The sequence below is a fragment of the Thalassophryne amazonica genome, chromosome 3 (assembly GCF_902500255.1).
Source record: "Thalassophryne amazonica chromosome 3, fThaAma1.1, whole genome shotgun sequence".
Taxonomy (NCBI): domain Eukaryota; kingdom Metazoa; phylum Chordata; class Actinopteri; order Batrachoidiformes; family Batrachoididae; genus Thalassophryne; species Thalassophryne amazonica.
Window position 1 is genome coordinate 117,145,583 of NC_047105.1, and position 12,494 is coordinate 117,158,076.

At 42.9% G+C, this 12,494-nt stretch overlaps 1 protein-coding gene across 1 annotated transcript in view; it reads right to left on the reverse strand.

The window, feature by feature from the left end:
- Nucleotides 1-12,494, reverse strand: part of LOC117507494 (fibulin-2-like) — a 173,815-nt gene that overhangs the window by 113,407 nt on the left and 47,914 nt on the right. Inside the window, exon 4 of the mRNA XM_034167369.1 lies at nucleotides 3,419-3,520. Coding sequence (XP_034023260.1) covers nucleotides 3,419-3,520 — 102 coding nt within the window. The remainder of the gene's footprint in view (nucleotides 1-3,418; nucleotides 3,521-12,494) is intronic.

Genomic DNA, 12,494 nt, shown 5'->3' on the forward strand with positions numbered 1-12,494 from the left:
GAGGGAGCCAAAACAAACACAGGGACAACATGCAAACTCCACACACAGAGGACAAGGCGGAAGTAATCCCACAATCTTCTTGCTGTGAGGCGACAGTAGTAACCACTAAGTCACCAGGCTGCTATCTTAACAAATTTGTGAAAACTGACGGAACTTGACCTTTTTTGCGCATGGATAATGTCTTAGAGCTTGTACTTCAACTCATGAAAAACTGGACTCAATCAAAAGCTTAGCATTTATACATGTGCATCACTTCATTAGGTTGGTGTTGTTGTGTGTTGGGGGGTTTGGCTGGATGTTTTTGTGTTGTTTTCTTTTCTTTGCTCTCCAGGTGGTATGCAAACTGGTTTTTGTCTGTGGAGAAGGTGCTGGCAGAAGAGTCCTTCACCCTCATCAGCATGATTTGCAGCACCTGTGGATGATGCTCACGTGCAAACTTAAAGACTTTCAGCTGAAGCAGATAATGAGATGGCGTTCTGCATTTAAGCCATGAGTGATTCAAGCAGAATTGCCGGGAACTCGACCTTGTGACGTTCGATTGTGAGACGCTGAGGACCGCGCCTGGGTTTGACACATCGTGCCTGTGAAGGAGGACGGGTGAGGGACACATGCTGTCAGCACACATCAGAGGTGATTGATTGTCTGAATAAGTGTTAATAGTAATTTGGTATTTTGTTACGCAGTATATTTGAACATTGATGAGAATTGTGCAGCTCGCTTCTCACGGCCGTGGCGTGCGGACTGATGATCCTCCACCTGTGGTGAGAAGCTGCTCATTTACATAAAGCTTAAATTCAGACCTGAATGTGTTGCTGATAGTGTGTGCCTTTGAAGGATATTAGTTGTAGCTGTTGACTTACCTCACCTCTACTATCCTTCACAGAGTCAGTTTGTCGTGTCCACCTGGGGGGTGTTTGGTGGTGAATGTGAGTCCAGAAGCGCTGGGCTTTGATCACTTTGGGCGCTGGAGAGCACGCCGTCCTTCACTCCGCCAGACAAACGCACTTTTATATTATACACCGAGTATTGCACAAGAGGGGGAAAATAAAATTGTTTTGTTTTTTGGAACCGCTTTCTGGTTATTTAGCGCTGGGTTCAGTCAGACGCAGGTCCGCTCCTCAACCCGCGTCGGCACAACAGGTGTTATGTCAGTCATAAATATGCAGTCTGTTTATGCCGATCAATTCACTTATGTTAGAGTGTTAAAGTTTTACTGAAGCCCACATTAAAACTGAGTGCAGTGAATCTACTGAAGGCTCAGTGTTTATTATAGCAGTTGTAGATGCCACACAGTAACTGGCTGTTGACTCATGCTGCAGGCAACGGTCTCTACAGCTCGGAAGCGGAGGGCCAATCAGAAGCTCCATTGTTAAGCAGCACAAACCTGCATTTATCTATCTTTATTAGTTGGCTATGTACCACAGGCTTTTAAGGTGGCAGTAATTAAACCATTACTTAAAAAGCCATCACTTGACCCAGCTATCTTAGCTAATTATAGGCCAATCGCCAACCTTCCTTTTCTCTCAAAAATTCTTGAAAGGGTAGTTGTAAAACAGCTAACTGATCATCTGCAGAGGAATGGTCTATTTGAAGAGTTTCACTCAGGTTTTAGAATTCATCATAGTACAGAAACAGCATTAGTGAAGGTTACAAATGATCTTCTTATGGCCCCAGACAGTGGACTCATCTCTGTGCTTGTTCTGTTAGACCTCAGTGCTGCTTTTGATACTGTTGACCATAAAATTTTATTACAGAGATGAGAGCATGCCGTAGGTATTAAAGGCACTGCGCTGCGGTGGTTTGAATCATATTTATCTAATAGATTACAATTTGTTCATGTAAATGGGGAATCTTCTTCACAGACTAAGGTTAATTATGGAGTTCCACAAGGTTCTGTGCTAGGACCAATTTTATTCACTTTATACCTTCCCTTAGGCAGTATTATTAGACAGCATTGCTTAAATTTTCATTGTTACGCAAATGATACCCAGCTTTATCTATCCATGAAGCCAGAGGACACACACCAATTAGCTAAACTGCAGGATTGTCTTACAGACATAAACACATGGATGACCTCTAATTTCCTGCTTTTAAACTCAGATAAAACTGAAGTTATTGTACTTGGCCCCACAAAACTTAGAAACATGGTGTCTAACCAGATCCTTACTCTGGATGGCATTACCCTGACCTCTAGTAATACTGTGAGAAATCTAACAAATATGTAGGACTGCTTTTTTGCATTTGCGCAATATCTCTAAAATTAGAAAGGTCTTGTCTCAGAGTGATGCTGAAAAACGAATTCATGCATTTATTTCTTCTAGGCTGGACTATTGTAACTCATTATTATCAGGTTGTCCTAAAAGTTCCCTGAAAAGCCTTCAATTAATTCAAAATGCTGCAGCTACTGACGGGGACTAGAAGGAGAGAGCATATTTCACCCATATTGGCTTCTCTTCATTGGCTTCCTGTTAATTCTAGAATAGAATTTAAAATTCTTCTTCTTACTTATAAGGTTTTGAATAATCAGGTCCCATCTTATCTTAGGGACCTCATAGTACCATATCACCCCAAATAGAGCGCTTCGCTCTCAGACTGCAGGCTTTCTTGTAGTTCCTAGGGTTTGTAAGAGTAGAATGGGATGCAGAGCCTTCAGCTTTCAGGCTCCTCTCCTGTGGAACCAGCTCCCAATTCGGATCAGGGAGACAGACACCCTCTCTACTTTTAAGATTAGGCTTAAAACTTTCCTTTTTGCTAAAGCTTATAGTTAGGGCTGGACCAGGTGACCCTGAACCATCCCTTAGTTATGCTGCTATAGACTTAGACTGCTGGGGAGTTCCCATGATGCACTGAGTGTTTCTTTCTCTTTTTGCTCTGTATGCACCACTCTGCATTTAATCATTAGTGATTGATCTCAGCTCCCCTCCACAGCATGTCTTTTTCCTGGTTCTCTCCCTCAGCCCCAACCAGTCCCAGCAGAAGACTGCCCCTCCCTGAGCCTGGTTCTGCTGAAGGTTTCTTCCTGTTAAAAGGGAGTTTTTCCTTCCCACTGTCGCCAAGTGCTTGCTCACAGGGGGTCGTTTTGACCGCTGGGGTTTTTCCGTAATTACTGTATGGCTTTGCCTTACAATATAAAGCGCCTTGGGGCAACTGTTTGTTGTGATTTGGCGCTATATAAATAAAACTGATTTGATTTGATTTGATTTACCTCCTTCATGAGTGACTGCATCCAATTAAAAAGTGCCCCAGTCTCTGGACAAAGTGCACATTTGTTCAGTTGTTGTGGCTGTATGTGTGCATTGGGCTGTTGTTTGTCCTTTTGCAAACCCATCATCGGGGACACGTACAAGCTTAAGGGCTACAACCTTTGTACATTGCTCCAATTACTTGAGATGTTAAGAGAACATGAACCAGGCACTACCTTTACACATGTGTCCATCAGTCATCAGCTGGAATCCTGGGAAGCAGGAGCAGAGCACCTGACCTGCAAACGCTGTACACTGCTGACTGCAAGGACCATTCTCTACAAGAAAGAAACAGAATAATCACAATGACAGTCATCGTCAAATTCGACACAGCTACACCCTCAGGACAGACGTCCACTGATGATGAGTTCACTCCCTCATCCTTGTGCTGCCTCTCTGCTGTGCTGGCCTAGGATTGTTTCCCCAGTTTCTCATTGGAGCAAAAAACTCAGCGATGGTGGTGAACAGGGATGCCAGTAACGCATTAGATTAGAGTGACACGTTACTTAGTAATGCGTTACTCTAATCTGACCACTTTTTTCATTAACGAGTAATCTAACATGTTAATCTTTACAAATCACTAATCAGATTAAAGTTACTTCTCTGAGTCAGTGTGTGTTACTATTATTTTTGTATTGTGGGTCAATCACAGCTTTAAAACAGGTGTCCCGACAAGCTTCATGGGGAGGACGGTGTTCGGGTGAACTGTCCACTTCGCTCACTTCCAGTGAGCTGCTGCACAGAGCCGTTTCCACTTTGCAGCAGCTGCGAGTTGAAAAACAGTTGTCTCTCAAAGCACGGTGACGCTCAGAGCTATGGTTTTACAAAGACATTTTTATACTTTTTTCTTTAAAACTCTGTGCCGCTGTGTGTGGGTGTGTGTGTCCTCGTTAAAAACAGCTGATCCGCGACACGCAAATACTAATGCTTTTTTCCACTCAAATGCACCTAAAGTCTCTTTCTGAGGATGAAATGACTTAAAAAATCTTGATAAAACTTTCTTACCTGTCAATCTTGTCATGTTTTCTGCATAAATAAACATTATTCAGGCTTCTACTCAAACAAGTCAGGGGTGAATCCACATGGGAAGGGAACATGGGCGGGGGACGTGGCTCCCCACAACAGCTCTAGATTAAAGGTCCACTTTTGAAGAGATGTTTCATACTATTACTATTTGTAGGTTAGAAATTGTTTTACTGTTACAGTGCTGTCAAAACTTAAATATTAGGTCAACAACATAAATACTTGTATAAAACAAGTATTTATCTTCACTGAAGTCAAGAAAGGGTGACTATAAAGTGAGTATTGGCAAAACGGGTTATCATTTTCATGTTGAGGTGGCGGGGGTGTTGTCGGCAGCTGCTGAAAGTAACTAATAATGTAATGTGTCGGACGCAGCTCGGAGAACCGACCAGCGTTTGAAAGACCCAGTATGAAATAAGCAGAGCACGGTACAAAGGCTAACTGAATTTAATACATAACAGTGATAATAACAAAAGATAATATAACAAAAAGGTGCGGTCTGGCGTGGTGCGCTCCCAGCAGCGCTAACGGTCCGGAGCCAGAAGCTGTTTCGGACTCAAGGACCCCGCCGACACCCCCCAGGTGGCCGCAACAACCGAGTCTGTGAAAGAAGGAACCATTATGTGAGTCCACACTCTACACACAGAACACTTAAAGGTGTACAAACAGCAAACACTTCCTGGCTTGATTGCTGATCAGCTTCCCAACCTGCAGGCATGGAACATCCCGTTCACAAAACTCCACCGCAGTGGAAGCTGATACATGACTAACATACAGCTCAATACAATAAGGTGTGAGGGACACCACATTTACTGACTGTATAACTGTTAGTCACAAAATCCAACGTACCTCAGGAAGTGTGCTGACGAGCGTGAGACCTCACCCCCTCCTCTTTCACAGACCGTGCATCAAACCTGGACATTCTCAGCGTCCGCTGCTGATGAGATGGCTCCCAAGACGACGATCTCACCCGTCTGGTCACAAGGTCGAGTCTCTGGCAAATACACACTGTGCACTCCAGTCTTAAATGCCAACATGCTCCAATCCATCCAGATGCACCTCAGCTGTGAGTCCTGACGAGTCGCAGGTGATCAGGGTGAGGTCCTGACAGCCTCAGCAACACAGCCACTCAGTCCCAAATGCATGCCACCTGGGAGGAAACCAAACGACAAACAAACCGGCAGCCAGGCCCCCCCAGCCATACAACAAATAAAGTAATTAGTAATCTAAGTTACTTTTAAAACTGAGTAACTAAGTAACTAAGTTACTTCTTCAAGGAGTAATCAGTAATTGGATTATTTTTTCAAAGTAACTGTAGCAACACTGGTGGTGAAGCATCAGAAGGTGAATTAATATATTGATTAGGATATTGTTATGATGAACAATCAGAGGTGCTTTGAAGAAGTGGTGATTTTGTTGAGTAGCCAAACCAGTGTTGCTGACTTTCTCGCTAAATCTGGTGACTTTCCAAGCCCTCTTGACAACTTATTTTGTCAGAAGTGACTAGCGACAAATCTAGCTACTTTTCCTCGTGTCACTGGAGACTTTTCTGGTGTTTGCCGACTCAAAAATGAAAGCACTGTGAAAGTATTGATCTCTGTTCTCACCGAGCAGCAGTGGGTCCCCTCACATCCGCTGCAGCTGACTGTAAAGCAGTGCGGAGGGAGAGCTACAATCCTCCGTGGCTGTTCCCAAATTGAATGTCAACCCTCAGTCGGACTCACTCAGGATACTTACCTCGTTTCCTGCACTGTGACTAATTAGTCTCCAGATTTTGAGAAGCCCTGGCCTTGATAACTTATTTTATTTTAAGAAGTGATGGCTAATTTTAATGGCAAAATAAATAAACCAAGAATCAAGTTTATTTGTAGTTCTAAATATTATTAAGGCATTTTTACTCACTTTTTGTCTTTCCCGCAACATTTTTTTTCAAAACTTCATTTCAACAAATGCATTAACAAACAAATCAAATCAAATCAATTTTATTTATATAGTGCCAAATCACAAACAGTCGCCCCAAGGCACTTTATATTGTAAGGCAAAAGCCATACAATAATTACAGAAAAACCCCAACGGTCAACAGTAAACGAACAATAACATTCGCCCTCCTGACATTTCAAATCCCGCAAAACTTCAAAGAGGTCGCCACGCTGCGAGATCTCAGTAACATTCTGCATTGAGACGCTCTGATCGGGCTGCACTTTAACTGCTGCACATAGACGACAGCATTAACATCGCAACAGAAAACTATTTTTATATTGTGCCTAAAATTCTCATGAATATATTCTCTGGGTTTATAGACATTGTTATTGCATTTGTTTTACGTAAACATGAGAGAATCAGCGGCTGTCTCTCCGTTATTTTCAATGGGAGCTGCTGAGAGCTACACTCACTTCCTGATCATGTCCTTCTGGGGAAAGTGAAGTTTGCTCTTTAACGTCTTGATTATTGTTCTTTACAACACTGTTTGTCCTCTTTGTTCCAAACTAATATATATAATATGTCTGAAATTCGGTTTGCGTTTATTAAATTCCACGCAGATTAAACGTAGCAGACACGGATTATTTGTTATAATTGTTTTAGCAAGTTTTCAGGGTATCATGCATGCAGTCTCTTATTAAGGGCCCTGTCCTACTGGCGTTTAGGAGGATTTGTGGATGGAATGCGCACAAAAGTGACCCACATCCGCCAAACAACCGCAATAACCGTGTAACATTCCTGTATGAGTCGGCCGCCATCCGAACACATCCGTGATCATCCACAGAGGCACGCATGTCCACAGCAGGATTTTTGAGTGGCTCAAAAATCCTGCTGCGGATGAGATCCGCATCACTGCCTGAACACATACTGAAGACATACGCAGGACATACACAACCAACGCGCCGCATATCCCCTGTCATCCGCTGATATCCGCAACCGACGGGTTGGCGCAGCTTGGCGGCAGACTGGGACAACGTGCAAAACAGATATGACGCGTGCCCAGCACGGCCACATCATGGTCGCAAATGGTATGTCGCGCATGCAGACAGAGTGGGCACGGATGGAGCGAGTGCATCACGGCCACTGTGCCCCTCATGGGGGTGCCTCCGCGGTCGCCTTCGCTTCTGTTCCCTGTTATATCCGCTTTTCTTCCTCATGTATTCGCTGATCCACCCCGGGACATTTGTCATTTCCGCCCACCTTTGTTGCGGACGCTCAGCTTTTGTCTCCTCATTTCATGCGCAAATCCTCCTAAACGCCAGTGGGACAGGGCCCTAACGTAACGAAAAGCATAAAAAATGACATTTTTGTAGTATAATATTCATTTACAATTGTCATCATGTGGATTCTCTATGTTGTTTGACTGCAGCGACTCTGGCGCGCAAGGGATTATGGGATACGACAATAGGGCAAATTCACAATATTATAAATAGAAAGAGATAGAAAAAAGTACAATAACAAGGGATTCTTTAGTATTAAATCTCTTTAAAAAGTTCATTATAGAGCATGACACTTTTGTGACATTTGGGAGTCTGTTTATATTTTTCATTTAATCTTTATTTAACCAGATAAGAAAACCCACTGAGATCAAGACCTCTTTCACAGGGGGGATATGGACAAGAAGGCAACAGCACACACGAACAGGCAAAGCAATAATAAAACAATAATAAAAACAACACATCCACCATAATACAAACACAAGCAGCTAACCTATGGAAACAGTAATTATTTTAAATAACAATGCAAGCTCTAGTGCAATAAAACTCATGGTCTAAGACAGGGGTTTAAAACAGACACATTGTCCAAAAGATTTCCATTGTCAGTTTTCTAATATCGATCAGAAAGATGTCAGTGAAACCAGCCCAGGCAGTTTCAATTCCATTTGGAGGGCATTCCAAGAGTAGGAGGAGGCAAAACTAAAGGCTTTCATTCCCTTTTCCGTTCAAACACGGGAACAGAGAAACATGAAGTTTCATTCAAACGTAAGGCATAACTGCTTAAAGTTCTCCACAGAAAAGTGAAGAGATGAGTTGGAACCAGCCCAACAAGTGCAATATACATTCAATTCAATTTCAATTTATTATTAATTAATATAGCGCCATCTCACGACAGAGTCGCCTCAAGGTGCTTCACACAACACACAATTCATAGCAGTACAAAGTGAATTAAAATCAAAAAGGGCACAGTAAAAAGGTAAAACATAGTAGAATAAAAAGAAATTACAAAGCAAACTAAAAAATTATAAATTAACGATAAGACAGTCTAAAAAAGTGGGTCTTCAATCTTGATTTAAAAGTCTCCACCGTGTTGGACCACCTTATAGCTGCAGGTAGATCATTCCAGAGAGCCATGGTAAGAGAAGGCTCTATACCCCACAGACTTTTTATTCACCCTTGGAACACATAGAAGTCCTGCACCTTGTGAACGCACGGGCCGCGCCGGTACGTAGGGCTTCACCAAGTCCGCCAGATATTATGCAAGTTAGTTTATGATGTCATTTAGCGACTTCTGGTGAATTTTAGGATGGCCAATAGCTACTTTTCTTACTGAGGAGTTGTAACACTGAGCCAAACCCTGGAGTTCACACACTGGAGGATTTGCTCTGCTGATCTCCAGATTCAGCTCATGAACATGAACATGCGCAAACGCCGTAGATAAAGTGTGACTGAGCAGTTTATCATTGAAACCGCATGCAAGGAGCCCTATTTTCATTTCTACTCCAAAGGGAGTTGAAGTGACTCTAAAGCCCCCCCCCCCGCTCAGCTCAGCCTGCTGGCTAGCTGACAGCAGGAGGAGAGCTGATGTGTTGCCCAGATGTATCCAGACTGGCAAAACCATCAAAGCCAGAACTTTCTGACTGAAGTGAGTTTTTCTTAACCCCCTAAAACTCCAATCAGTTGTAATCCTTAAAGCGTCACAGCAGTAAGTGGATGTCGCAGCCAAAACGATACAAATCATGTTTCACATTCTTTGCTTTAATGGAACTGTAATGTAATAATCATGAATTATCTCTGAGGCTGAAAATCACAAGTGATAAATGAAAGGAAAAAGGAGTGTTATTATGATGTCGGCCCACGACAAGGCTCTGGGGTGTCATTTCTCAGTGATTGATCTCAAGAACTTCGAGCTTTGTAAGGAATTTTCTATGAACATCCTTGAAAAGCAGTTCTTAAAGGGGTTGTATTTTTCACACATTCATAAAGCTAATACACATCACTAACTCACACAGCAAGAGTTAAGTTTTTGTACACCTTCGTGAAAAATCTTCAAACTCACTTTCACCAACTGCACATTTTCCTGCAACTGAACATCCATTTGATTAAAAAGTACATATTAAATCATTTAGACCACGGGTGCCCAAATTCTTTCTTATGAAGGGCCAAACATTAATCTGGGTGAAGGGCCACTAGACAAAAATGTGTTTTAATGTTACATCAAAGTACATTACATTGTATTTTTTTTTTACAAAATTAACACTTGAAATCAAACACTAAATTCCATATATAGGGTGTCTCATAAATGTACCCAAAAGTACTCTGAAATATGAATACCAGGACATGGTTTTACTGAGAAATAATGGTGTTTTTCTCATTTCAGGAAGTTTGTTCTGCAAGACATTAAAGTCCTGGAAAAATCCTGCAGTTGACCCTAATTCAGAGACCAAAAATTGTCAAGTTCTGTGCAACACATCCTAAGGGCTGACTTGCATCTGTTTCCATACAAAATTCAGTCTCTGAGCGAACTAACTCCCCAGCACAACCTGTGTTATATTTTAATTTTAGCCTTTCATTTTAACCTGGCATGAAATTGACTGCACAGCCAAATCCACATGCAAATAGAAATTATTTATTTATGAAGCTGCATGAATGGAATATAATTCAAAGCCATCTGTAAAATTAACAAAACAGATTTATATTACTCCCTAGGTGCATCTAATTATTCACTTTTGTGGTTCATATCATCTCCCAACACCACAATTTTTAGAACATATTCAAAATTTTTGTGATTGGTAAAATTGTCCTACAACAGTACCTTTATTTTAGTGCTATATAACAGCACCAAAACATGGTTCCCCAATGATCACAGAAGAACCATTTTGGTGCAGTACAAAAAATTGTTCCCCTACGATTATGAACCAAAGAACCACTTTCAGTGCTTTTTTGCATCCTTTGCTTTTTTTTATCTGTATATATCATCATCAGGTGTCAGAAATCAGCAATGGGAGACCAACTTTACTCACATAATTCAAAGTCAAATGAGAAACCTCTGGAAGAACCACTCCTTTCATGCATTTGAGAGCAGAAAAATATTTATAATGAATTAACCTAAAAATATGAAAAATGGGACTGTGGAGAAGAATGGAATTTTTTTTTTTTTAAGTTGTCAGTTTCATTAACTCTATATGCTTTGGAAATAGTCAAAATAACATCTATCACACTTCTACATACTGGACTAAAAATTTACTGCTTTGGTATATACAGTGGGGAAAATAAGTATTTGATACACTGTCGATTTTGCAAGATTTCCCACTTTTCAAAGAATGGAGAGGTCATCAAATTTTAGCGTAGGTACACTTCAACTGTGAGAGACAGAAACTAAAAAAAAAAATGCAGAAAATCACAGTTTGATTTTTAAATAATTAATTTTAATTTCATTGCATAAAATAAGTATTTGATACAATAGAAAAACAGACCTTAAAATTTGGTACAGAAACCTTTGTTTGTAATTACAGAGGTCAGATGTTTCCTGTAGTTCTTGACCAAGAACTACACACTGCACACTGCAGCAGGGATTTTGGTCCACTCCTGAATACAGATCTTCTCCAGATCTTTCAGGTTTTGAGTTTCAGCTCACTCCAAACATTTTCTACAGAGTTCAGCTCTAGAGACTGGCTAGACCACTCCAGGACCTTGTAATGTTTCTTACGAGCCACTCCTTAGTTTCCCTGGCTGTGTGTTTTGGGTCATTGTCATGATGGAGACCCAGCCATGACCAATCTTCAATGATGTTACTGAGGGAAGGAGGTTGTTTGCCAGAATCTCATGATACATGATCCTGTCCCCTTTGTAGAAAAGCACCCCCAAAGTATGACGTTTCCACCCCCATGCTTCCACTGTTGGGATGGTGTTCTTGGGGTTGTGCTCATCCTTCTTCTTCCTCCAAACACGGTGAGTGGAGTTGATACAAAAGCTCTATTTTTGTTGTTGAGGGAGTTCAGAACAGTGTTCGATCACCCAAATAGAGGAGAGACCGCTTCAGCCGTGCTGCTGTCAATGAGACAGGGGCACCGGAGCGCAGCTGCTTATGCAGTCGACTTCCGCATCGCGGCTGCGAGGTCCGGCTGGAATAGCACTGCCCTCCGCGCCGCCTTCGTAAACGGACTATCGTTGGTCCTGAAGGAGCACCTGGTGGCTAAGGACGAACCGCGGGATTTGGACGGGCTTATTGATCTCGTTATACGATTAGACAATCGGTTAGAGGAACGCCGTCGGGAGCGAGGCGAAGGACGTGACCGGATACGCGCCGCCCCTCTCCCTTCCGGGTTCGAAAAGGGGCCGCCCTCCCCACGCTCCACAGCCGCAGCGCTTTGTGGGGCAACAGCTCCCCCTGTTGACATTGTTAGGGAAACCCACAGGGCCAAAATGGGGAGGCTGATCCGTGGAGAGTGTTTTCTCTGCAGCTCAACAGAGCACACACAGAGAGACTGCCCCAAACGGCCAAGACGTCAACACTCGCCCTTAGAGACTGGGCTAAGGGGGGGTCAAGACATTCAAGTGAGACACACACAAATTGCCACACGACTCCCAGTCACAATCCTGAGCGGGGATTTAACCCTTCAAGCCCGAGCACTGGTGGACACGGGGTCAGAAGGGAATCTGCTAGACAGCGGAAGGGCAAAGGAGGTAGGGCTCCCTCTGGTGGCGCTTCCTTCGCCATTGCAGGTGCGGGCACTATATGGCACCCTCCTCCCTTTACTCACACACAAGACAAAACCAGTAACTCTGGTGGTGTCTGGAAACCACCGGGAGGAGATTGAGTTTTTTGTAACTCCTTCTACCTCCCGCGTGATTTTGGGCATCCCATGGATGTTAAAGCACAATCCCCGGATCGATTGGCCGTCTGGGGTGGTGGTTCAGTGGAGCGAAACCTGCCATCGGGTGTGTTTAGGATCCTCGGTTCCTCCCGGTTCCCAGGCTAAGGAGGAGGTCAAAGTCCCTCCCAATCTGACGGCAGTGCCGGTTGAGTACC